The sequence below is a fragment of the Orycteropus afer genome, unplaced genomic scaffold (genome assembly GCF_000298275.1).
Source record: "Orycteropus afer afer isolate SDZICR_OR568_19922 unplaced genomic scaffold, OryAfe1.0 scaffold00018, whole genome shotgun sequence".
NCBI lineage: Eukaryota > Metazoa > Chordata > Mammalia > Tubulidentata > Orycteropodidae > Orycteropus > Orycteropus afer.
This window is the reverse complement of record NW_006921605.1, coordinates 21,389,248-21,416,299: the sequence shown is the minus strand read 5'-3', so window position 1 is coordinate 21,416,299 and position 27,052 is coordinate 21,389,248. Positions and strand designations below refer to the sequence as shown.

Sequence of the window (27,052 nt, the reverse complement as noted above, 5' to 3'; positions counted from 1 at the left end):
GAGGCGGTATCACTACAGAAGTAGATTGCCCAACCTTCCTTCGGAGGAGTGGCTGGTGGATTTGAATCACCAGCCTTCTGGCTAGCAGTCAAATGCCTTAAGCACTACACCACCAGAGAAGGTGGAAGGAATACACAGAATCACTGTATCAAAAAGAATTGGCTGATGTCAGGAGATAGCATACAATCAAGAACCAATAATATGGAAGGAAGATGTCAAGCCTGCACTGAAGGAATTGGCAAAAACAAGACTCCAGGAATTGACTGAATACCCATTAAGATGTTTCAACAAATGGATACAGCACTGGAGGAACTTGCCAAGAAATGTGGAAGACAGCTACCTGGCCAATTGACTGGAAGAGACTGGTGTTTGTGCCCACTCCAAAGAAAGGTGATTCAACAGAATGTGGAAATTATCGAACAGTATCATCAATATTACACAAGTGAAGTCTTGCTGGAGATAATTTAAAAATGGCTGCAGCAGTGTATTGACAGGGACGTGCCAGAAATGCAAGCTGGATTCAGAAGAGGACGTGGAATGGGGGCTATCATTGCTGATGTCAGAGGGATCTTAGCTGATAGCAAAGAACACCAGAAAGATGTCTACCTTATTGACTATGCAAAGGCATTTGACTGTGTGGATCATAACAACTTATAGACAACATTGCGAAGAATGGAAATACCAGAACACTTAATTTTGCTCATGAGAAACCTGTACGTAGACCAAGAAGCTCATTCAAACAAAACAAGGGGATACTGCATGGCTGAAAATCAGGAAGAGTGTGCATCGGTGTTGTATCCTTTCATCATACTTATTCAATCTGTATATTGAACAAATAATCCAAGAAGCTGGACTATATGAAGAATCCAGCATCAGGATTGGAAGACGACTCATTAACAACCTGTGATATGCAGACAGCACAACCTTGCTTGCTAAAAGTGAAGACAACTTGAAGCACTTACTGATGAAGATCAAAAACTACAGCTGTCAGTATGGATTATACCTCAACATAAAGAAAATGAAAATTTTCAGAATGGGACCTATAAGCAACATCATGATAAATGGAGACGAGTGAAGCTGTCAGGGATTTCATTTTCCTTAGATCCACAGTCAACACTCATGGAAACAGCAGTCAGGAAATCAGACGTCGTATGGCAGTGGGCAAGTCTGCTGCAAAAGATTAAGAAGCAAAAATGTCACTGTGAAGACTAAGGTGTGCCTGACTCAAGCCATGGTATCATATGTATGTAAAAGCTGGACAGTGAATAAGGAAGACTGAGGAAGAGTTGATGCCTTTGAATGGCGATGGTGGCGAAGAATACTGGAAATACCATGCACTGCCAGAAGAATGAACAAGTCTGCCCTGGAAGAAGTGCAGCTGGAATGCTCCTTGGAAGCAAGAATGGCCAGACTGCATCTCACCTACTTTGGTCATGTTGTCAGAAGGGACCATTCCCTGGAGAAGGGTACCCTGGACTTCCTGTCCTCCTTTTCCAGTCCTTGGGGCCTCTGAAGGGTCTTCCTCAGGGAGACCAGCACCTCCTGGGGTCAGTCACCCCTCCCTGTGGCTGGGCGCTTGGTCTTATGGGAGTGCCAGTGTCTCATTGGCCTTTGGGTTGGAGGGGAGTCCTCTGTCCTCATTTTATTGTCCCTGAATTATCCTTGTTTTCTCTTTGTAAAGATGCCCCACACTCTTCCAGAAGGGGCTCTTGGCAGCTTCTGTGGGGTGCTGGCTTGAAGTCCATGCCTCTGTGAAGCTGCCGAGGCAAAGGGACCCCACCAAGAGGTTTTCCTTGATGGTGCGATGGGCTCCCACCCTCGCTGGCCAGCCCCTCATTCACAGGACACAGGTGAGTGTCCTGGGAGTGCTCTGTCCTCATGGCACATCTTGGCCACTTGCCCCTTTTGAAAAATGAAAACCAAAACTCTGCGCACTGGGTGCCTACCAGGAAGACTCCACTGTTGTAGCCAATGCTATCCTGACAACTCATTAGGTACTAAGGACACCAAGCCTACTACCCCTCACCAGCCTATGGGCTCCCTCTGCCTTCCCACCCACCCTTTTCTCAAGCCTAACTTCAGATGCCATCTCCTCCAAGAAGTCTTCCTGGATTTCCCTCCCTTTTCTCAGCGTCCATGAGAGCGCTGACCACTCTGAGCCGGGCCTGCCTCTCTCTTATCTAGACCGTAAGGACGGGGAAGCTGTGCCGTTGGCAAGCCCTTCATCAAATGTGTGGTTAATTTGATTTGGTGGCGTCAGTGCGAGCGCATGACTGAGGGAGCCGGAGCGGAACCCTCAGCTTGGCACGGAGAACAGCCACAGTCATCTGAGGCTGCCTTAGGAGGTTCTGGAGCATTCGGGCCAGCGCTTGCATCTCTGCTGGCAGGAGCAGTGACAGCCCTGAGCTGGAAGAAGATCACATTGCCTCGTGTCCCATGCCGTTCACAGATGTGGGGGTCAGCGTTCCCCACTGTGTTGGAGGGACACAGTTCAGTCCATAGTAGCATGAGTTCCTTTAAGAGCTTAAAGCCAAATCATCTCTCAGGAAAAATGCAGCTATCAGTTGGCCACACTGGAGAGCTAGATGGGGGAGGGGGATCACACTGGAGAGCTAGGTGGGTCGCCTGAAGGTGGGGGGAAGGGGTGGAGGGGCCTGGAGAGCCTGCCTGCACCTGAGTCCTGGGGTAGCCTGATCTTGATCCTGATGGCAAAATGGCATCACCTGGGAATGCCGAGCCTCACCCCGACCCGTTAGAATCTCGAGGTGGGGCTCCGCCATATTTCCAATGTGAGTGCAGTCCAAGCCGAGAACCAGCTGCCTCCCAGTTCTCACCTGCTGGCCTCTGGCCTCACTCTGACTTCCAGGGCCTCTGCGCAGCCTGGATCCAGTGACTGGCTTTCCCTTCCCATCCTGACCTGTCTCCCCAGATTCCATGGGCCCTGAACCCAGCCCAGGCTGGGCCTCGGAGGCCCCAAGTATTCCTGTTCAATGTGTATGTGGGGGCAGGGGGAAGGGCAGACACAGAAAACCAGTATTTTTAAAACTTAAAAACCAAATGATCCACCCCGGGCTACGTGACGTGAAGCCGGCGTTCTTAGGTTCTAGTGATGTTGGGACAGGCTCTTCTGGATGTAATGGAGGAGTGTTCATAGTTTTCATGATTTCATTCCTCTTGATGATTTTATTCCACTTCATCTGTTGAAGTGCCTGTGTCTCCTTCCTGTAGCCTGGCAGCTGTATGGGGTTGCAATGAGCTCTAGTGTCCCTGTGGCCTCACACTAGCACCCAATGTACTGTGAGTGCTGCATGATCTAAATCAAGGAGCCAAGGAAAACCCAAAATTCAGAAGAAGCTCCAAGTGCAAAAATGTGCGTCAAACTTTGTAACTGCAAAACACAAGAAAGCAATTTAAATATTTAGCAATAAGGAGATAACTAATAAACTGTGATGTTGCCATTCTGTAAAAGTAGATTGCCAAACCTTCCTTCCGAGTAAAATATTAGGAAGCCCTTAAAATGACCATTAGGAGCTCTGGTAGCATAGTGCCTAAGGCACTTGACTGCTAACCAGAAGGCTGACGGTTCAAACCCACCAGCCACTTCTCGGAAGGAAGATGGGGCAGTCTACTTCCGTAGTGATACTGCCTCGGAAACCCAAGGAGGGGTCGCTATGGGTCGGGTCCGACTCGATGGCACATAACAACAACAACAAAAATGACCATTGAGAGGAATGGTTCATAATTATGAATTGTATATTATGTTACAGTATTCAGTTTTACTGTTAAGTTAAAAAAAAAAAGTGTCTTGGTGGCACAACAGGTAAGTACCAGGCTGTAAACCTAAGGGTTGGTGGTTTGAACCCACTCAGCGACTCCTCAGAAAAAGACCTGCCAGAGTGTAAGAGTCACAGCTTAGAAAAAGACCTGCCAGAGTGTAAGAGTCACACCTTAGAAAAAGACCTGCCAGAGTGTAAGAGTCACAGCTTAGAAAGCCCAGTGGGGCGGTCCTGCTCTGTCACGTGGGCCGATACGAGCAACAACATGGGATTAAAGCGGGACTAAAATTCTGGGAGCCCTATAAGTTATGCCTACTATCTTTACTAAAAAGTCTGCTTAGGAGAGTGAATGAAAATATGACAAAATGCTTATATTAACTACTTTCATAGAGGTTGTGATTTTATTTTTCCTTTTCTTCCCTAATTTTTACAATGAAAATGTTTATAATCAGAAAAAAAATACAACAGGGGCAGGAAAGAAGGTAAACCGAGGGAGGAAGTGGGAAGAATGCTGTTACAGTGTGCGGACGGCACTGAGTGTCGCAAAACAAAACGTGTATGAATTGTTGAATGGAAAGCCAGGTTGCACTGTTAGACTTTCACAGATCACAATAAAAATAATAATTGTTTTAAATAATTGTTTTTTTAGGAAAACTTTAAAAATGGGTAGAAATGAAGTTGAATTCGCTGTTAAATGACAGTTGTTGGGCCCCATCAAGTCAGTTCCGCTTCATGGCAATAGCACAGAACATGGCCTGGCCCTGTGCCAAGTTCATGCTGCTCGGTAGCAATGCATGATAGTGAAGTAAAAGAGCACAGGTCATTTGTACTGTAATTGAAAGGCGGGAAATAGCAGGAAAATCCAGGAATTAAACTGCAGTGGGGGCTTCCCTATTGTTCAATGTTCAGGCACTGTGCTGGGTGTCTAGTCCCTAAAGAAAAATACCTATAAACCTGTTGTTGTTGTTGTTGTTATGTGCTGTCAAGTCGGACCCGACTCCTAGTGACCCCTCCTTGGGTTTCCGAGGCGGTATCTCTATGGAAGTAGATTGCCCAACCTTCCTTCCGAGGAGTGGCTGGTGTGTTTGAACCGCCAGCCTTTTGGTTAGCAGTCAAGTGCCTTAGAGAAGCAGGAATTGCACTTATCTGTTCTCTAACCACAATATAATAAACCAGATATTAATTGTATCAGCAACACAACCACAATTATTCTGAAATTTAAAACTTTTCCTATGTGACTGCTTGTTCAGGGAGGAAGTGAGAACACCATTTCAAAGTGCCTTGGTAACAAACCCGTACATTAGTGGAGGTGCCCCAAATTGTACTTAGAAGAGAAGGCACAGTTTTAAATGCTTTTGTTATTAAAAAAAAAAAAAAGGATTGTAGTATATAAATTATGTTCTTAATGGGGTGTTCTGGTTCCCTAGTGCCGCTCTGACAAGAACATACCACAAATGGGATGGCCTTAACAAACAGGAGTTTATTCTTACAATTTGGAGGCTTTAAGTCCAAGTTCAAAGTGCCAGTCTCTAGGGGTTGGGTGAAAGCCCCTCAACCTTGGGGTCCAACTCTGCCTCCTGCTCCCAGCCCACTGGAGCTAGAGGCATTTCTTCACTCAGACAGCTGCTGGCTGCTGAGGCTGAGAAGCCCAAGGTGGACAAGGAAAAAGGCATAGTCTCAATGTTACCAAACCACATGGCAGGCCATTAACTTAAGTCCATTGTAAGTTCCAAGGTCGGCAGAGCATAGCAGGCTGCTGAGCAATAACACAGCTACATACAGGGTCTAAGCATGTCATAGGCTAGAGACCATTGCCAAGGCTTCTCCTTATATACAGGAAGCAGACCACGTCCCAAAGGCAGCTACTCAGCTGCTTGTGGTAGATCCCACCATGGAGCTGATTGCCAGTCTCATCATGGGGAATAACTACCACCAGCTGCCCAGCCACTCAACCAGGCCCAGCCAAGTTGACACACAAACATAACTACCACATTCTCTAACCACAATATAATAAACCAGATATTAATTGTATCAGCAACCACAACCACAATTACTTGGAAATTAAAAACTTTTCTCTGTGACTGCTTATTCAGGAAGGAAGTGAGAACACTGTTTCAAAGTGCCTACCCGTACATTAGTGGAGGTGCCCCAAATTGTACTTAGAAGGCATAGTTTTAAATGCTTTTGTTATTAAAAATAAATAAATAAAGGACTGTAGTATATCAATTATGTTCTTAATGGGGGGAAAAAAGGAGAAATAAGAATAAGGAAACAAAGAGCAGAAATAAATAAGAAAACAAGACCAATATAACGGAACATAAAATAGCATCAAAAGCTGCTTCCTTCCTCCCTCCCCCCCTTCTTAGTCATTCAGCCAGCATTTATGGAAGGCCCTCTGGGTGCCAGGCCCGGGGCTGGTGAGTTCCTGCTCCCAGGACCCAGGCCAGGGAAAAGAGAGGTGTGAGCAGATAAAAGGAGCAATTGCAGCAGCAAGAGGCAGCGATGGTGGCACAGTGGTTAGTTAAGCGCTTGGCTGCTACCAAAACGTTGGCAGTAGGAGCCCGCCAGCAACTCCACAGGAGAAAAGACTGGCCATCCTCTCCCCATGGGGCAGTTCTGCTCTGTCCCACAGGACTGCTGTTCGATTCCTGGGTGCACCACAGCAGCCGGGCGCACGAGGCAAGAGAAGAGGGGGAGCAGCCTGCTCCACGGAGGGTCACCCACACCGAGGGTCGCCTGTGTTGCTGGGGGTCACCTCGTGGGGTGTTCCCTACACTGTCAGTGGTACCAGGTTAAAGAAGACAGACCCTTGCTAGGGGCCGGGAGCGAATTAGCCAAGAAGCAAGGTGAGCACAGGCTTACTTGTGCTTAGTGATTTGTAGTAAACAGTTTCACGTTTTTTGATATGATGAAACACATGTGAAACTGTTCACTACAGAGTAGTTAATAAGCACAAGTAAGCCTGTGCTCACCTTGCTTCTTGGGTAATCTGCCACTGCTCCGGGCCATCAGTGGCCTTTGGACGGGCAGGCCCGGGAGAGCTCCTGGTGCACAGGCGGGGCGGGAAACTGCACAGGTAAATCCAGATGGAAGGAGAATGGTCCGAGGAAGCCAGGGGCACGTGTTTAAGCCCCACGGCTGTACATTAACAGTCCTGACGCTAGTCGAGGGAGGTCCCAGCAGAGGGCTTGGGGCTGCTGTGAACCAGCTAGGTTCAGGACAGGATATCATCCACCAGCCAAGGTGGAAGAGAAGGAAGAGTGTGTGTGTGTGGGGGGGGGGCGTGCTCTGCAGGGAGGCGCAGGCTCCCTTGTCAGTGGGGTGGGGGTCACGAACCCAGCTTCAGCAACCTCTCTGGGTGATTAGTGACTTTGTCCCGGAGCCCAGTGTTGAAAAACAGAGAGTGCAAGGCAGGGGTCCTGACAGACGAGTCCCAACAGGGTGAGAGAACAGGCTCCCAGGGCCCGAGGCTGTATGGTCAGGAGAACTGGGGATCCTGGTGACCCAGGGTGAGAAGACACGGTGCAGACAGAGGTCCTGATCAGGAAGGTCACAGGAGCCTGAGCACGGAGGTGGCCTCTGAGCAGGTTAAGTCATGGCCTCTAGGGTTGCTGTTAGCGAGGCCAGTTGGATGTGAAGGTCCGCGGAAGAACAGGAACGTCCCAGAGTTGTGGGCTTCCAACACGTCGGGGTGCAATGTTCTACGTAGCCACGAGATGGCGGTGGAGCGCTGTGAACCCTCTCCGTGCAGCCCTGGAGCCTAGTGCTGGAACCTCCACATCAGTGTTGACGTCTGTCAACACTGTTGTGTCTATTTTGTCTTCACTCCCTCTCCTTTACTTCCCTCAGTCTTAGTGTCCCCCCATTCACTTCTGGCCACCTCTTTCTGATCTCTCTCCCTCCACCCCTCGTCATTGCCTCCCCATCTCATTCACCACAGACCATAATAGAAAAGGAAGTATTTTTTAAATAGTAACATTTATTAGTACACTGTCAATAAGCACATGGGTAGAACATTCATGTGGAGTACACTGCTTTGTACTCAGTGGGCCTGGGATGGCTTATTCTCCTACAGCAGGGCCAGGGACCTGGATTCACTGTGAGCTGAGCTGTCAAGACACTGGAATGAGGAGAGGTCAGAGCCAGGCAAGGACCCTCCTCTGGGACAGCCTGTAACCCTGACAGCCTCTGGCCATCCCTCGGGGCACAGGGTCTGTGTTTCTTCATCAATCTTGTGTAAACCAAGTCATGAAAGAACTTTTGGGAGCTCACTGCTTAAAGGGACAGTGAATTATTCTAAAGGTGACTCTGCCTTGATACCTGATCTTTGGTTGATTTAATGGGAAGTAGGTAGGTTTGCCCATGTCTTTTCCTGGGGCCACCACCTTGGACTTGAAGAGAGACTCGGTGTGGGTATTCGGGGCCCACCTCAGGTTAAATTCTCATCCAAGCATCCCGGCAGCTGCTCCCAGTCCTCAGCACTGGGCCTGTTAACCCTGGCCGGGAGCCTGGCCTCCAGCGCCACATGGTGCTGGAAAAGCTGAGTCCGAGACAGCCCAGTGACCTCAGCTGGGCCACCCCGGGGAGGAAAGGACAGGCCTGGAGACTCGGGTCAGGGAGGGCGGGCTGGGCTCCCACGTGGAACAAGAGTATGACCTGGTGAGAGTTGGGGACTGCTTCAGGCCACCCAGGTCACAGTTTAAACCAAAGTGGACCTTGCCCCAGCCCCACTCTGGTCCCAGCCTCCCTTCTAGGGTCAAACTCTGACCTTAGGAATTTCTCACCTGACTAGGGGTCCCCCAGATCAAAATGTGGAACCTCCCAAAGTGTCGTGTCCTCTGATGGGTATTTTCAGTGTCCAAAGCTGAGGCACAGTATCATACATGTGACTGAGAAATTAACTTTCAGGATTCTGCTTGCTTTCTTGCTCTGGAATCTGTAAATGTGTTTACTTCACGTGAGGACTAACAGTAATTCAGGTCTGTGTTGTAAATATCCTTGTGTCTATTGCCAAATCCCACAAAAGCTTGCTGCTTTTCTTGTGGGGTTGGAGTAAAAAAACCACATGAGAAAAACATTCCAATGCGTGCTGCAGACCTTGTAATATTGCTTAATACCCCTGATAAAGACCCATTTGATAAATTTCTTGAACAGATTGGTATAGAAAACAAGATTATCTTCGTTGAAGAACTGGTAAGTTTACTTTTCAGATAAGGAGCTTATGTAACCCATCACTTTTCCCTTTTTGCCTTGGCTTCCAGGAAGCTCAGAGCTCAGTACAATGATCAGTCTTGTAATTGTCAGTGGAGGTGACCTCAGCTTCCTTTAACATTATCCTTTAAATGTGCTTGTTTTATCATTGTGCTTTCTTGGGGGGAAAAAAAAATCTAAACTGCTTGTTTCTTTCTGAAAACAGGCAAAACTGCTACTGGGAAATTTATGGGGGAAAAAAATGACCCAAAAAAAGAGTTCATGTGGGACTTTTTCTTTTTTTTTTAATGATTTGGGTGAAAGTTTACAAAGCAAATTCATTTTCCATACATCATTTCATACACATTTTGTTTCATGACATGGACTGTAACCCCCCACTATGCAACCGCTCTCTTCTTACTTCCTCCCCATACTTGACTCTTCCCTGTGTCCTTCCCTCCCAAGCATCATGCACTCCCCCCACCCCCAGCTATCTCCCTGTGCAAACGCTGCCCTTCTCTTCTCAGACTGATCACTCCAAGGAATGTATCTACCTGCTGCAAATGTTCACCCCGTATGCCCGTCTCTTGTTTGGCTAGAAGCCACAGGAGTGAGTGAGTTCAGTTCCAGATCTAAAGGGTAACTGCAGGCCATAGTCTCGGGTGTCTCACCAGTCTCTATCAGACCAGTAAACCTGGTCTTTTATGATCTTGACTTCTGTTCCACATTGTTCTCCCTCTCTATCCAGAATCTCCTGCACTGATCCCTTTCTGAGTGGTTGACAGTGGTAACTGGGAGCCATCTAGTTCTTCTGTTCTCATGGTCATACAGGCTGAGGACTGCATGGTCTAGTAGTCCCTTGGACTGTTTCCATGCGTCTTTAGCTTTCTTCTCAGAAGGAAGACTGGGCAATCTACTTCTGCAGAGATGTTGTTGTTATATGCCATTGAGTCATCTCCCACTCATAGTGAGTCTATGTACAACAGAATGAAATAGTGCCCGCCTGTGCCAGCCTCATGATCCCTACTATACCTGAGCCCATCACTGCAGTCACTGTGTCAATCCATCTTGTTGAGGGCCTTCCCTCTTTCATTGACCCTCCACCTTACCAAGCATGACATCCTTCTCCAGAGAATAGTCCCGTCTAACAACATGACCAAGGTAGGTGAGACAAAGTCTGGCTATTCTCGCTTCCAAGGAGCATTCCAGCTGCATTTCTTCCAGGACAGATTTATTAGCCCTTTTAGCAGTCCACGGTACTTCCAGGATTCTTCGCCAGCACCACAACTCAAAAGCATCAACTCTTCTTCGGTCTTCCTTATTCCTGTCCAGCTCTCACATGCGTAAGAGGCGATTGAAAATACCATGGCTTGGGTTAGGCATACCTTAGTCTTCAGAGAGACATCTTTGCCCTTCAACACTCGAAAGAGGTCTTTTGCAACAGATTTGCCCAATGCAATATGTCTTTTGACATCTTGACTGCTACTTCCATTGGTGTTGATTGTAGAACCAAGTAATGTGAAGTCTTTGACAACTTCGACCTTTTCTCCATTCATTGTGATGCTGCCTTTTGGTCCAGTCGTGAGGATTTTTGTGTTCTTTACATTGAGAGGTGAACTATAATGCAGTCTTTAATCTTCATCAGTACGTGCTCCAAGTCATCCTCACTTTCAGCAAGCAAAGCTATGTCGTCTGCGTATCTCAGGTTGTTAATGAGACTTCTTCCTCCAATCCAGATGCCATGTTCTCCTTCATACTGTCCAGCTTCTTGGATTATTTGCTCAGCATACAGATTAAGTATAGTGAAAGGATACAACCCTGACACACTCCCTTCCTGATTTTAAACCATGCAGTATCCCCTTGTTCTGTTTGAATGACAGTCTCCTGGTCTATGTACTGGTTCCTCATGAGTACAATTAAGTGTTCTGGAATTCCCATTCTTCTCAATGCTAGCTACAATTTGTTATGATCCACACAATGAAATGCCTTTGCATAGTCAATAAAACACAAGTAAACATCTGTGGTAGTTCAGTTGGTGTGTCAATTTGGCTGGGCCTGGTTGAGTGGCTGGGCAGCTGGATGAAGTATTCCCTATGATGAAACTGGTAATCAACTCCATGGTGGAATCTACTGTGAGCAGCTGAGTAGCTACCTAAGTAAGGGAATGTAGTCTGCTTCCTGTATTTAAGTGGAAGCCTTGGGGAATGGTCTTAAGCTTATGGCATTCTTGGACCCTGCATATAGCTGTGTCTTTGTTCAGCAGCCTTCCATGCTCTGCCAACCTGGGGACTTACAATGGACTTGAATTAATGGCCTGCCTTGTGATTTGGTAACATCAGGACTGTGCCTTTTTGTCAACCTTGGGCTTGTCAGCCTCAGCAGCCAATAGCCATCTGAGTGAAGAAAAGCCTCTAGCTTCAGTGGGCCAGGAGCTGGAGGCAGAGCTGAAGCCCAAGGCTGAGGGGCTTTCACCTAGCCCCTAGAGTTTGGCACTTTGAACTTGGACTTAAAGCTTCCAAACTATAAGACAATAAACTCCTGTTTGTTAAGGCCATCCCATCTGTGGTATATTCTTGCCAGAGCGGCACTAGGGAACCAGAACGACATCTTTCTGGTATTCTTTGCTTTCAGCCAAGATCCATCTGACATCAGCTATGATCTCTCTCACTTCACATCCCCTTCTGAATCCAGCTTGCATTTCTGGAAGTTCCCTGTCAATATACTGCTGCAACCATTTTTTAATTATCTTCAGTAAGATTTTACTTGTGTGTGATATCAATGACATTATTTGATAATTACCACATTCTGTGGGATCACCTTTCTTTGGAATGGGTACAAATATGGATCTCTTCTGGGCAGTTGGCTGGATCCAATTGGCCAGGTAGCTGTCTTCCAAATCTCTTGGCATAGCCAAGTGAATGCCTTCAGCGTGGCTTGCGTTTGTTGAAACATCTCAGCGGGTATTTCATCAATTCCTGGAACCTTGTTTTTCACCAATTCCTTTAGTGTAGTTTTGACTTCTTCCTTCAGTACCATTGGTTCTTGATCATATGCCAACTCCTGAAATGGGTGATCATCTACCAATTCTTTCTGGTACAGTGACTTGTGTATTCCATTCGTCTTCTTTTGGTGCTTCCTGCATCATTCAACATATTGCCCATGGAATCTTTCAATATTGCAATTCCGTAGAGACACCACCTCAGAAACCCAACGAGGGGTTGCTGTGAGTCGGAATCGACTCCACAGCAGTGAGTGTGGGTTTTTGTTGTTTTCTTCATTCTTCTTTGCACTGGACAAGGAGAGACCCATCATTGCATCTAGATGGCTGCCTGCAAGCTTTGAAGACCCCAGTTGCTACTCACCAAAGTAGGGTGTAGAAAATGTTTTTGTGTAGTATGTTACACCATTTGAGCTTGATGTCTATGAGGGACTTCTTAAAATGTGAGGGTGACATGAGGTGATTCCAAGGCATTATGCAGGTGACAGTGACTCCAGCATCTGTAAGGAGCTGTGTGAGCATGCCCAGTCCACCACCTCCTCCCAGCTCAAGACGTGGCTGAGGTGGTATCACAGTCTCTCCTTAATGGCAGGAGAGAAGGCCAGTGCTCGCCAAGAGGGAGTGTTGTTTGCTTTGGTTTATGAGGCAACAGCCTTGAGCACAACCCAGGCACCACTGTGTTGTCACACAGGTAGGCTGCGGTAGGCAGAAACACCCAGACCTAGATTCTGGTGTGGGTTCAGCCACAGAGTTGAGAAAGCCACTGAGCCTTGCTGAGCTGTGTGTGACCTCCTTACCTGCTGAACAAGGAGAAAGGTGAAATGAAGTTGGGGCTCATCCAAGCCTTCAACGGAGAAATGGTTTTTACACTTAGAAACCAGAGGAAAACTTACAAAGGACAATTTTGTGTATATAAAGCTGTTAGCATTTGTGGATTAGGGAAAAACACATCTACCAGCAAAAGGGAGCCAAAGGATCGATTTCAGTCATAATCAGAGGAATGCAGAAGCAGCCAACAGTAAAGCCCTGTTTATTTGGGTCAAAGCAATAAGCAAAAGAGCTTTTAAAATACCCAATATGAGCAGAGATGCAACTGGCTCTCTTGACGGTTTCACATGCTAAGTGAACCCAACCCTTCCAGAAAGCCATTTGGTGAACTGTATTGAGTCTTTAGAATATTTGTAACTTTGACCCAGAAATTCAGTTACGAGGAGTGTGTGCTATGCAAATCATGCATAATATGGAGAAAGCTCCTTACAGGAAGATGTTCATGGTGAGGCTTTTATACTGCTGCAAACGGAGTCAACACAATATAGCTGACAGCACGGCACAGTAGATGCAGTATGGGGTACTGGGTAATGTTTCTGATCATGAGACAAACATGGAGAATGCTTAGAATATGATGTTACTTGATAAAGGGTATGAAATCATGTGTCCACAGTAAAGCCAAGCACACTGCCATTGTGTCGATTCTGACTCATAGCGACCTCATAGGACAGAGAAGAACTGCCCCCATAGGGTTTCCAAGGCTGTAATCTTTGCGTAATATTTCTCCCATGGAGCGGCTGGTGGGTTTGAACTGCTGACTTTTTGGTTAGCAGCCAGATGCTTTAACCACTGTGCAGGAGTGCTCCTTAATGTTGTTGTTGTTGTTGTTGTTATGTGCCGTCGAGTCAGCCCTGACTCATAGCGACCCCTCCTTGGGTTTCCGAGGCAGTATCACTACGGAAGTAGGATTGCCCAACCTTCCTTCCGAGGAGTGGCTGGTGGGTTTGAACCGCCAGCCGTCTGGGTAGCAGGCAAGTGTCTTAGCCACTATGCTACCAGAGCTCCTTAATGTACACAATACTATATACATGTATGAGACTTCAAGGGATTACAACAAAATGCAGTGCTGTAGTGGTTGTGTAATACACAGTGGTTGTATTAGGGTCGTAAGAAAAGTGTTTTGTTTTAGCCTTTTTAACCTCTGATTTTGCAAATCATAATGTGATATTACTTTTCTAATGGGGGGAGGGGAAAGCTCTAGTAGCACAGTGGTTAAAACATTGGCCTGCAAACCAGAAGTCTGGTGGTTCAAATTCACTAACTTCTCCATGGGAGAAAAATGAAGTGGCCTACTTCTGTAAAGATTTACAGCCTGGGAAACTCAGTGGGGCATGTCTACTCTTTCCTACAGAATCACTATGAGTCAGAATCGACACAATGGCAGTGGGTTTTGGCAGTGGGTTAGGGAATCTAATGAGGGTAAGGTCCAATATAAAACTGGTATATTTTAATTTTGCCAGACTAAGGACACTCCTCGGAAGGAAGGTTGGGCAATCCTACTTCCGTAGTGAGGAGCTCTGGTAGCATAGTGGCTAAGACACTTGACTGCTAACCAGAAGGCTGGCGGTTCAAACCCACCAGCCACTCCTCGGAAGGAAGGTTGGGCAATCCTACTTCCGTAGTGATACTGCCTCGGAAACCCAAGGAGGGGTCGCTATGAGTCAGGGCTGACTCGACGGCACATAACAACAACAACTTCCGTAGTGATACTGCCTGGGAAACCCAAGGAGGGGGTCGCTATGAGTCGGGGCTGACTCCACGGCACATAACAACAACAACAACAAGGACACTTAGAAATAGCATAGTTAAAGCACTCAGCTGCTGAATGAAAGGTTGGGGGTTTGACTCTACCAGCCACTCCATGGGAGAAGGATGAGGCAGTCTCTTTTCGTAAAGATTTACAGCCTTGGAAATCCTATGGGACAGTTCTACTCTGTCCTGTAGGTCACTATGAGTCAGAATTGACGTGACAGCAGTGGGTTGGGTTGGGTTTTGCTTTAATCTTTATGGGAACAGATCACCAGCTGTTTCTCCTGCAGGGCTGCTAACCAAAAAACCAAACTCGCTGCCGTCAAATTGTCATAGCGACCCCTCCCTTGAGTTTCCGAGGTGGTATCATTACAGAAGTAGATTGCCCAGTCTTCCTTCTGAGGAGTGGCTGGGGGGGTTTGAACCTCCAGCCTTCTGGTTAGTAGTCAGATGCCTTAGGCCCTATGCCACCAGAGCTCCTAGGTAGGGTCAAACTGCCAACCAATGGTTTAGCTGACCGCTTAACTGCTGAGCCCCCAGGATCCTTGGAGAAAGAAGAGTCTCCCAGAAAGTCAAACCATTACCACCTGGGCCACACTTCCTGCAGAAACCATGGGAACATGGGCCCAGTTTCATCTCAGTATCTGGTGGGATGTGAAAGGAGAAGACGGTGAGTAGTCAGAGGAGAGGGGCAGGTGTTCCCTGTTCTCCCATGAGGCAGAGCCCTTAGGAAAGCGAGTCTGTTTCTCCCCAGAGCCACTTGGTTCCCACCCATGAGGTGATTCTCACAGCTGGTATGCATCAGAGTCACCTGTGTGATGGTCGGCAGTCTAGACACTTCCACCAGACTCCAAGTTTCTAATTAGTTCCAGGTCAGCAGTAGGGGCAAGGCCTTTTTCAGAACATACCACAGGTGACTCCCGTGCCTCACAGACTTGAGAACAGACACGTGAAATTCTTGGTGGTGACTGCGTGGGTGGTCTGATGAGTGAGTGGGTGAGGACACAGCTGGGACTTTCTTTCTTTCATGTCATGGAGCACATTTTTGAAGCCAGTCCAACCTGGGGAACTTTCATTCCCAGGCATTCAAGGTGCTCTCTGGGGAATGCCTGTGATGCAGTCCTTTTGTAAACTGAATTACCTCCCAGGGCTCTTGTTTTGTAAACTCCAGAGCCAGAAGGCAGGGCCCACCTCAACCATCACCTGCCCTCTGGAACACTTCCTGGGGCAGTGCTCCCTTCCCTTGTCTTCCTGAAGGTCAGTCCCTTCAGCTCCCCTTGGAAGGTGTGTCTCCTCAGAGGACCTCTGCCCGGGGGCCTCGTCTCCCCACCCGAAGGCAGAGGGGAGTCTTTTAGCCAAGAGCAGTCCAGCTGCATGTGTCACTCATCCTTTTCTCTGGCTATCAAAGGTGCAGATAATTAATAAGAAGCTGGATCTTAGCAACGTCCAGTCCAAGTGTGGCTCAAAGGATAATATCAAACACGTCCCAGGAGGCGGCAGTGTGAGTACCTTCACACTTTGAATGCACCACACGTGGCTTTCTTTTTCAGAAGCAGCATGAGCCTATATACTTGCGAGACACTGCATAGAATAAATCATTCTCGGGCTCAGGACCTGTGTCCCCCACATACACATAGCCCAGGCTCCCCAAATCCTACACGAAGCCCACTGTTCCCAGAATCCCCTTCACCTTGTTCTACCAGGAGAGCTCTTGCCTTTGTGGGTCTCCTGGCCTGCATGGGCCAAATGGGCCCCCAGCTGGGAGTCCTGGTCCTCCAAGCATAATACCCACCATGGACCCCACTCACCGCTGCCTCCAACAGCCCCTGTTTGAGGTTGGCCTGAAGGTGGGAGCATCTGAGACTGGGCTCCATCCTCCCCCCTCCCACAGGCAGGTTCACCCTTGAGTAGTTCCACTGTGAACACTGCCCATCTGTTCTGATAGGTGGGCACAAAGGTCTTACTGCCCCACCTGAAGGCAAACAAAGTCTCTGTTCAGCTCTGTCTTATGCATTTGCAAGGGGTGACCCGACTTCCACGCTTCTTAGCTCACTTTTAAAACCAGCTCCACCTTCCCTTCCTGGTGGCCCTGCCTGAGGAGGTTTGTGGAGAAACTGATTTGGGGCCCATCCTCAGTCCACAGAAGGCCCCTTTTCAATGTGTCCCCAGTGGATGTGTCCTTGTGAGACTAACATGTAAAGTCAATGTTCGGGCCATGAATCCTTACTTCCCAGCCGCCCCGTTGATCCACTCAGATTCCCTGCCCTCCTCTGTTCATGGGCAGTTAGTCTGCAGACCTCATCAGGCTTGACTCTTTTTCCCTCAACTCCCTCATTGCCCAGCCTTCTACGCCAGCAGTAAGCAAACGTTTCAACACACTGGGAGTTGGAGGTTCAAGACCTGAGGCCCTCCAGGGTGGGTAGTTTCTGAGAGCAGAGTCCAGCCCTGGGGGAGCCCTTTCTCAAGCAAACGCCCAGTCTGGGTCCGCAAAGCATCCGGTCCAGCCCAGAAGGTTTATTCCTGCAATGTGCTGCTGCTGCCTCCTGCCCGGACCTCCCGATTCCGATTCCGCACCGAGCGCTCTCCATCCCGGAAGTAGCAAGCGCTTCCCCTTTGCGGCTGCTCGCGCTTTATTACCGCTTCCTCACAGTGTCTGCCGGTGCCGCCTGCGCCCCCACCCCCAAGGTGATGCTCTCCGGGTGGGGGTCCTGTTCCAGCTATGGCTCCTGGGTGTCGGCTCCCCTACGGACGAGGGGCTCAGGCCCGTGAACCAAGGCCGTGTACTTGGGGTGACTCAATGTGGACCGCTGACAAGCCGTGTGCTGGGGAGCCACGCCTCCACAGCCCTGAATCTGCGTCTCCTCAGGCTGAAGCTGGGGGAGTGCGCGTGTGCAGCACAGGCCCTCCCACTAGCCATGGCTGAAGGAGCTGCTAGCAGTGACAGACATCAGGGGACTCCCGGCCTGGGGCTTGCCACAGGGCACCCCATGCTGGTCCCGAGCCTGGCCTGTGGCCACCGCTTGTTTGCAGAAGTCCTCACAGAATGCCCTCTTCCTGGTGCAGCAGCGGGTACACCCTGCAGCCTCAGGCATTTAGCCGGCCCCTGGCCCGGGCTCTGGCCTCTCCCTTGCTCCCATCCCTCCCCTTCCCAGCAGCCTCCACTTCTGAATCCTCATCTTTCTGTTACCTCATCCAGGGTGAAGGGAAAAGAGAACAAAGCTCTGCCTCGCCAGCATTTACATGCAGCTGCCTCATGCTGGGAGGAGTTCCTAGAGCCCCTTGGCCACCTCACAGAGGGGTGTTTAACACAGAGCTTCCACACCCCCAGGGCATGTGCTCACACCCCTCCCAGAGCAGAGTGTGTTTCACACTCTCCGGGCAGGAAGCTCCAGTGAGCTCGGTCTCCCCAGTGTTCATGGTTGACGGGCCTCACTGCCACCTCCTGAGGCCTAGTCAGCCTCGCTACCAGGTGAGCCTTCTTAGTCGGGTGGCTAGATGGCCAAATGGCCAAAGCATCCACTGCAAAGGGGTTCCACAGCTCACAGCCATGTTCTTGCGCGTGCAGGCTGCTGCGACCATGTCCTACACTCGGGCCATGGCCGTCTGTCTGCCCCACTCAGCGCTCTGCCATCGAACAGCAAACGCCAGTATGACTTTAACTTAAAATCATTTGGAATTGTTCCAGATGATTTGGATCTAAGTAGAAATCTGTTTTTTGGTGTCCTTGTTGAACCCATTCTCAGCCACAAGGCCATCTCTTTCCTGAGTAACTCCAAGGCAGGGAGTGGGAATTGCTGGCTTGGGGGTGACTGGCCTCTTGCATCCTCAGGTGACCCCACACAGTCTCTGCTGGAGCCTCAGGGGCTTCAGGAGATGTCAAACAGTGACTGGCCACCTGGGGTCCCTGATAGCCATGGCTTTGTGGAGACTTGCTTCCAGGAGACCCAGCCTTCGCTGTGGGGTGTGGTTATTTGGCTGAGGTCAGTGGGCCAGGCATAGCCCTTGGGAGGGTGGATGGCATGGCAAGGCTGTGTGTGCAGGACCCTGGATCTGGTTCCGAGCCCCGGCGCCCATCAGACCTACTGTGTGTGTCCAAGTCCACGTGAGCTTGCTGAGACACTAACCTGCCCTGGCTCTGCCACGCTGCTTGCCTGTCCTGCTGGTGTCACTTTGCTCCTCTCTGTAAAGAACCCAAACGTCCAGGCCACTTGGTGCGTCCAGGTGTCTGCTGAGTGTCCCCATGCCGCTGGGTTGGCCTGGTCCTGCTCACTGACCCGCATTGCCCTTATTGTGCATTGCCCTTATTGTGGAGCTGTTGTTGTTAGGTACCATCGAGTCAGCTCTGACTCACAGCAACCCTGTGTACAACAGAAGGAGCCTGAGGGCCTGAGTGTTATCTGTCAATAACACTGGAGTAAAAGAAACGAGGTGTAGCTGCACATCTGTTTGAACAAGTCTTGTGAGAAAGGCAAAGACCGCTGAGCCTGAGGGGCTCATTTCCGGCACTGTATCAGACAGTGTTTCACTGCTATTTGTAGAGTTTTCACTGGCCTAGTCTTTGAGAAGTGGGTGGTCCCTTCCTTCTGAGTCTCTCAGTCTGGAAGCTCCATTGAAACCTGTCCACCGTGGGTGACCCTGCTGGCATTTGAAATATCAGTGGTGTAGCCTGCAGCCTCCCAGCAACACGCAAGCCACCCAGTATGTCAAACTGACAGATGAGTGGTGGATCGTAGGGGCTAGGGTTTGTCTTTTGTGGACAGTTATGGCAAAGCCGGCCTGTCAATCCTAACAGCACTCTCTCCTCTTGGAGGCCCGGCAGGTACAGCAGTCTCTACCTTTCTCACTAGACTTGTTCAGGTAGATGATACACATACTGGTCGTTTCTTTTATTCCCGTGTGATCTGTCCATTTCCTGTCGCGAAAGGGAGTCGTTTCTTAGGTTCCAGCGGTGTTTGCTGACCAATGGTGTGGGCCCTGCATGATGACAAAGTGCCCCTCTTTTTCGCTGAGGGTCTTTTGTCCTTTGGGCATTGAAGACACTCCATCTCACAGTTACTTGGTGAAGACCCAGCTCCCTTGGGGCAGAGTTAGCAGAATTCCAGCACATTTTGCACCATAACTCGGGTATAATTCCTTGTGGGAGAAGGGGACCGCCATCTGAGCACAACCTGGGCTTATGTAGCTGCTTTTCATTGAATCACACCCCTAATAAACTAATTCCACTTTATTTTCTTTGTCTGTCTGTCTCCCTGTATCTTAATCTCACTCGCCTCCAGGTGCAAATAGTCTACAAACCAGTCGACCTGAGCAAGGTGACCTCCAAGTGTGGCTCGTTAGGCAACATCCATCATAAACCAGGTAGCCCTTGAAGAAGGGGAGTGTGGGAGGACGGGCGGAAAGGCGCTGGGACAGGGCAGGGCGGTCTGGTGGCACGTTTCTTCCGCGGCTTCTCCTGAAGTGGCTGGGAAGCGTTTGTCTGCTGCCATCAGAGTGCTGAGGGTGGAATTTGCTCCTGAGCAGGACCACGATGGCCAAGACAAGTGAGGAAGGAAGGTAGATGCTGGCCTGCAGCCTGACCCGTGGCTCAGCAAGCGGGCTGTACGCTTGGTCCTCAGTCGGCCCAGGAGCTATTTCCCCAACTGTATCAGCTGCAACCTGGTACCCCTGGGCCGTAGCCATGCCCCCATTGTGACTTTATTGAAACAGAAAATGATGCTATTTGAGCTCCACCTTTCCCATCTTACCCCTCCCACTCCCTAAGCACTCTCTATAGATCTTTTTGCAAAGATGGAAATGTTCCAAATCTCCATTGTCCAATATGGTGGCCACACTAACCCTAGGTGGTGCAAATGGTTAAGCCCTTGACTACTAACCAAAACGTTAGCAGTTTGAACCCACCCTGAGGCTCCTCAGAAGACAGTCTTGGTGATCTGCTTCTGGAAGGGCACACCTTGACGACCCTATGAAGCAGCGCTACTCTGCATATATGGAGTCCTCATGAATGAGGATCCACTTGATGGGAACGAACAATAATCACCATGTGTGGCTACTGAGTACTTGAAATGTGGCTAATGCAACTGAGGAACTGAACTAATTTGATTTAATTAAAATTTAAATAGCCACCTGGGGCTCCTGGCTATACCATATTGGAAGCACAGGTATAGATGCTAACTCCCGCCTGGGAGTCCAGGACAGGGACTTCTGTGTTAGGCCCTGTTCAAGGCAGAAGTCTTGAACCACTACAGTCGCAAGAGATGGCCATCAGAAGCCTAGTCCAGAATGAGTCTAATTATTTCCTGTCTACCTCAGACGTTTTGTGAGAGCTTAGTCTCTCCCACTGGAAACCACCGTACAACTGGTGTCCATCCTACCACGTTCTTTCTTTGGATAGCAGCTTTCTTCAGTGGATTTCTCCTTTCTGAGAAAGTAATATAGGTTGTCTCTTCCTCATGCCATGTCTACCATGCTTGTGTGTGGCATTGAGCACCCAAGGAGGGCAAAGGGGTCATGGCCTTCCCTTCCTTAGTGTGCATTTTGCCATTCAGTTTTATTCCGAGGTCTTCTGGGGCAGTGGTTGACATGATGTTGACATAGAAAGACTTCATTCATTGGAGCCCAGCCAATTCAGAATTAGGATAATTTTCCTAGACTGACTATAATTGACCTTTGCATTATCTAAGAAGGATGAGTTGGCCACGTCAGTATTTGACACACGCCTTGATTACAGAGGTGAAGCAAAAATGGTTTTGAACCCTTCGGGAAACCTAGTTGTTATAGAAACCACATTCTAAATAAGAGAGAGTCATCTACTCATGAGGTCGGTCTCTACTTGGAGACCTTTGCTTGCCCCTGATCAAGTCATGTGCCAGCCTGAGAGCTGTGTTTGCTCTGAGCCCCTCCACTGACTTGTGTTTTTCTGGGCCCCAAGCAGCTCATGGGCCCTTTGCCATGCAGATCTTATTTAGTGCATGCAAAGTCCACTGACTCACAGAAGAAGATGGCAAGATGGTATTGTGTGTGTTGTGTTCTAGGAGGTGGCCAAGTGGAGGTAAAATCTGAGAAGCTGGACTTCAAGGACAGAGTCCAGTCCAAGATCGGTTCTCTGGATAACATCACCCACGTCCCTGGTGGAGGGAATAAAAAGGTAAAGGCAGCAGGGCAGGGAGGGGGCGCTTGGACTTGGTGTAGTCTTTGTTTCCCAGTGGTGCTATCCATCAAAATACTGCAAGTGAGGGGCTTTAAAGAACATAACCTTTCCACAGTTCAGGAGGCTAGAAATCTGAATCAGGACACTGAGCATAGAAGAAGGCTTGGGGGGCAGATCCTGGCCTCAGCTTCTGCAGCCCCAGCATTCTGTGGCTCCTGGGCCATCTTTCTGTGGCATCTGTCTTCCCTGTTTGTACTTCCTTATGCGTCTACTACTTTCAGAAGTACAATCTACTTCTGTAGAGATACTGCCTCAGAAACCCAAGGAAGGGTCGCTATGAGTCAAGTCGACTCAATGGCAGTGAGTTTGGTTTGTTTGTTTGGTAGTCTTTATGGAAGCAGACTGCCACATCTTTGTCCTGTGAGTGGCTGATGGGTTTGAACCACCAACCTTCTGGTTAGCAGCTGAGTGCTTGGCCACTGTGTTGCCAGCGTTCCTTTCCACAGGGATAGGGGTTAGGATTCCAATTCATATTTTGGAGGGACATGAGTCAGCCCATGACAGGTGTTAATCGTCAGATGGACAAAGACTGATCCAGTTTTCCAAAGGGGGAAGAAAAAGGACCTATCTTGAATGAGTTGATGTGATCCTCCGTCCTATCCAGAGCAGGGGCTCACAGCCTCAGCCGCCCACTGCAGTCACCTGGGAGCCTTAACATCTCTGTTGCCTGTGCTCCATCCCTGGAGAGTCCTAGTTAATTGGTTATGGATATAGCCTGGACACCTGGGTTTTTCAGAGTCCCAGATGACTCTTTAGTGTAGCCGGAAGTAAGGGCCACTGTGCTGGGCTGTGCGGCTTGCATGCATCCACAGAAAGAAATAGCCATCTCCAAGGCCAACCAGGTTGGCCCCAGAGCAAGTCATGGGACATCACCAAATTTTTTAAATGGGTCCCTAGAGCAAAACAGTGATGCTGCTGTAGGCGGAGCTCGCAGAACCCATCAGATCTCAGCATTCCTGCAGTTTCTAGTCTCCTGGTTTTGCTGTTGTTATTGGTTTGTTAACCAAAGGTTGGTGATTCAGACCCACCCACTGGCTCCACAGGCGAAAGACCTGGTGACCTGTTTCTGTAAAGATCAAAGTGAAGAACGCCCTGTGGGGCAGTTCTGCTCTCTCACACACGGGGCACCATGCGTTGCAGTCCACTGCAGGCAGCTAGCAACAGCAATCAGCGTGAGCCCGGGAGGGAGGGCCTGGGAGTGTGGCCTGAGCAGCTCCCTCTGGGCCCACACAGGATGTGGTCTCATGACTGCTTTTGCTCTTCTGCACAAATGCGCCGAGGCACCCACGCCGGCCCTGCGGTTCTGGACGTGGCTCACTCTCCAGTCTTCATTGCCTCCCAGCAGCTACTGCCAAGTGGCTCAGGGAGAAGGGACATCCCAGAACAGAGGTACCATCCGAGACCCAACCTGGTGTGAGAAGTGTGCTGCCCAGGGTGACCCAGGGGGTTGGACATGCCAGGAGGATCGGGTTGCTGGCAGCTGGGCCATTTTTCTGCCTGCCACACCACACTGGGCGGCAGCTGGCAGTGCCCCTGCCCTCAGCCTGTCTCCGCACTCCCCTCCTTGTCCTCCTCTGCAGCCCCATGCATCCTTTTGAACAGAGAAAAACACCCCTTCTTGGGTTTGTGGTGAATGTAGGCAGTGTAGTTTTGTGGAGCAGCACTTGCTAAATGGTCTTAAAAGCAGACCTTGCAAACTGAGAACTCAGCCCCTCATGGACCCATGGCTGGGGGAGGGGTGCTGCCCCTTGGAGGACTGGTTCTCCAGCTCCCTGCAATGCCCCTCTGGCTGCCCTGGCCCCAAGGTGGACCTGCAGGGGCCATCCACCACCGTGCTGTGGCATACTGGCTTCCCAGGTGCAGACATTTTCCGGCCTGGGTCTCCATCAAAAGTGAGAAAACAGAAGATGGGCCCGGAGGCTCCAGGCCTCGAGGGAAGTGGGCTTGGGCCAGGGCCCAGTTCCTGGGGAAGTGGGGAATCTTATCCGCAAAGGCGCTGCCTGTTGCCATTAGCTGCCCCTGCCCCGTCTCAGGCAGGGCCTCCCAGCCCTAGGGAGCTTCAGAGATACAGGTGCCTGGGCCCCATTTCCAAGGGGGTGGGGAAAGAAAAAAAAAACAAAAAAAACAGTTGCTGTCAAGTCAATTCTGATTCAGGACAACCCCATGCGTGTCAGAATTGTGGCTAATTTTTCAGAAGTGGATGGCCAGGCCTTTCTTCTTATGGACTTGAACCTCCAACCTTTCAGTTAGCAGCCAAGCATGTTAACTGTTTGCACGACCCAGGGAACTCCCCACCCTGAGAGTCTGATTTAGTGGGTCTGGGTAGGGCAGGTCTTTGGTGTTTCCAATGTCTTTCCTGGGTAAGGAAGGCGTCCCCTTCGGTCTCTGAAAATTCTCGTGCCCGGGGTGGGGGGACAGGGTAAGCTTTGGGCTTGACTCTGCTCAGAGGTGGGCCTGGAATAGATCTGCAAGCACTAGGAGCCCCAGTTCCTCCTTGAGCAAAATGGGTTGGAAATCGCGACATCCCAGAGTAGTTCTAACATTCAAACAAGACCCTGGTCTGGAAGGTACTTGGTATGGTATAGGCTTACAAGAACGTGAGTTATGATTTAGATCCCGGTGCAAGCCCGAACTTCTCAGCTCCCTGAGGTCAGGTGATCCCTCCCTCAGGGGCTTCGTTTCTGACTGGTCTCTGTGATGGCTCCAAGCCACTGTTCTGGCCCCAGATGACCCCCTGTTATTCAGCCCCTCATTTCCTTGCGTGTTGAGCAGAATCACTCGAAGTGGTAGAGTACAGGACCCCTGCCAGCTTCAGTTTGAGGGATTTTGGGACATTCCCAGAAATCTGTCACTTTTTTATTAGGAAACAAAGCTTAAAAAAAAAAATATTAGCCTAAATGTTTTTAATCAAAGCTTATGTCAAAATGTCCACTGATGCTGAGTGAGATAAGTCAGCCACCGGGAACAGATGTCATAGGACCCCACTTACATGAAACATCTGTAACAGGCAAGTGTAGAGAGACCAAAGGAGCCCCAGTGGAGCAATGGTTAAGTGCTCCTCTGCTAACTGAAAGGTTGGAGGTTCAAACCCACTGAGCAGCTCTGTGGGAGAAAGACCTGGAATCTGCTTCTGTAAAGATTACAGCCAAGAAAACCCTATGAGGCGGTTCCGCTCAGTCACATGGGGTCACCATGAGTCAGGACTGACTCGTGGGCACACAACAACAACAACACCACAGACATCAAAGCTTATTAGTGGTTATCACAGGCACACAGGCAGGAGGCAGGAAAGGAAGACTCAATGCTTACAGGACGGTGAGCTGATAGGCGTGATGGTTGAACATGATGGACATAATTAATGTCACTGAACTCCACAGGTGAAGATTGTTGAAATGGCAACTGTTTTGTTACATGTGTGTTTACCATGATTTAAAGAGTGGGGAGCTCTGGTAGCATAGTGGCTAAGGCACTTGACTGCTAACCAGAAGGCTGGCGGTTCAAACCCACCAGCCACTCCTCGGAAGGAAGGTTGGGCAATCCTACTTCCGTAGTGATACTGCCTCGGAAACCCAAGGAGGGGTTGCTATGAGTCAGGGCTGACTCGACGGCACATAACAACAACAACAACAACAAGCTCATATATAACAGCATGAAAGGGTCCTTTTTTCAAAGCAGTGACCCAAAAAAGTGAACAAAATGTACATATGGCCTGGTTTCTCTCTATTCCCTCGTTCAAGCTCTCTGCAACAGGGGCTCTTCGTCTGGGCTCTGTGGACTTCTGAAGTTGTGTGGAAAATGATAAACGTGGCCTTGCACACATATATGCATTTCTCTGGTTTCACCCGCTGCTCCAAGAGGCCTAGGGCCCAAAGAAGGTTGAGGACTGCTGTGCTCATGTTCATTGGAGGAAGACTGTGCCAGCCCCCTTCAGGGGCCATCGGGAGAGAATATGTGTTAGAGCCCTGGTGGCCAGTGGTTAAGCGCTTGGCTGCTACCTGAAAGGTCGGCAGTTTGAACTCGCCAGCCACTCTGCTAGAGAAAGATGTGGCAGTCTGCTTCTATAAAGATTTACAGCCTTGGAAATCCTATTGGGCAGTTCTACTCTGTCCCACAGGTTCCTAGGAGTCAGAACGGCAGTGGATTTGGTTTTAGTTTTATTCACATCTCCAGCCAATGCTTTCTGCTTCTGAGTTTCCTGGATATCCTTCGGAGCTAAGACCTCTGGACTGCGAGGAATGTCGTTTCTGTAATTTAGAGAAACCTTTCTCGTGTCGTGTTTTCTAGCATAGCTACCAATGCTGCCCCCAGTCGCTGTCCCTCCACACTCCTCATCGGTCACCGGCAAAGGGGAGGAATGTGTGTGGCTCGTGGTGGGGAAGCATGGCTCCGAGGGCGTCCCTCAGTCTGCTCCAGCCGCCCCTTCAACTTTCATTTGCGATAGTTATCAATGGACCTGGTACGTCCACTTCTAGGCTATACCATATATGTGTGAAACGATGTGGCTACAAGGTTAGTCATTGCAGCGGTGTCTGCAAGAGCAAAAGACCAGAACCAACCTAAATATCCAACAAGGGAGTAAACTTTGGTCCATCTCCGATGGTATACTATGCAGCCACCAGCGAGAGGGCATCTCTGTGAACTGGTAACCAAAGGTATTAAGTTTAAAAGCCAAGGAGGCGTAGAGCGTATGTAGACAGGTATCCTCTGCTTTTCGAAAACTCGCTTTATGCCACAGCGTTCTTACGAAAGCCCTCCATTAGTACCTGTTCCTGCTAACTGAAAGAAACCCGAAGGGGCTTTCACTTTTCTGAGGAGAAGCAGAACTGGCATTCAGCGTTTGTTTTGCCCCAAGTTGTTGAGGAGACAGCCCACACCCCAGGCTCCTTCCCCAGGGCAGCACTCAGCCTCTCTGCATCAAGCTGTGAACTGTGTCTGTAAACACTGTATGTTAGTGTTATTTTAGGTTTTACATGTTATTGGCTATGACTTCGTAGGTTATTTTTTGGGTCTGAGAATGCTCAAAACATTGTTCCCATATAAATTAACGTTAGTCGCTTCTCCGCTTTACGCCATTTCGCCTTATGAAAGATTCCACTGCAACGCTCTTCTTTCAGTCAGCAGGGAAACCTGTGTGTCATAGGTTTGTATATGCCCATTTTTATAGGTGTGGGACATACCTGAAGGCATGCGCTAACTTGTGGTCACTGTCTCTGGGGAAGGGAGCTGAGTGGCAGGGAGACGGGGAGAGAAGGCCCATGTGTAAGTCGCCATTGTTAGCTGCTCTGCAGTCAATTCTGATTCGTG

General features: G+C 49.3%; 1 protein-coding gene across 1 annotated transcript in view; it reads left to right on the top strand.

Annotated features, from left to right (window-relative positions):
• Positions 1 to 27,052, top strand: part of MAPT (microtubule associated protein tau) — a 62,532-nt gene that overhangs the window by 35,007 nt on the left and 473 nt on the right. The window contains exons 11-13 of the mRNA XM_007959761.1: positions 15,950 to 16,042; positions 19,818 to 19,899; positions 21,573 to 21,685. Coding sequence (XP_007957952.1) covers positions 15,950 to 16,042; positions 19,818 to 19,899; positions 21,573 to 21,685 — 288 coding nt within the window. The remainder of the gene's footprint in view (positions 1 to 15,949; positions 16,043 to 19,817; positions 19,900 to 21,572; positions 21,686 to 27,052) is intronic.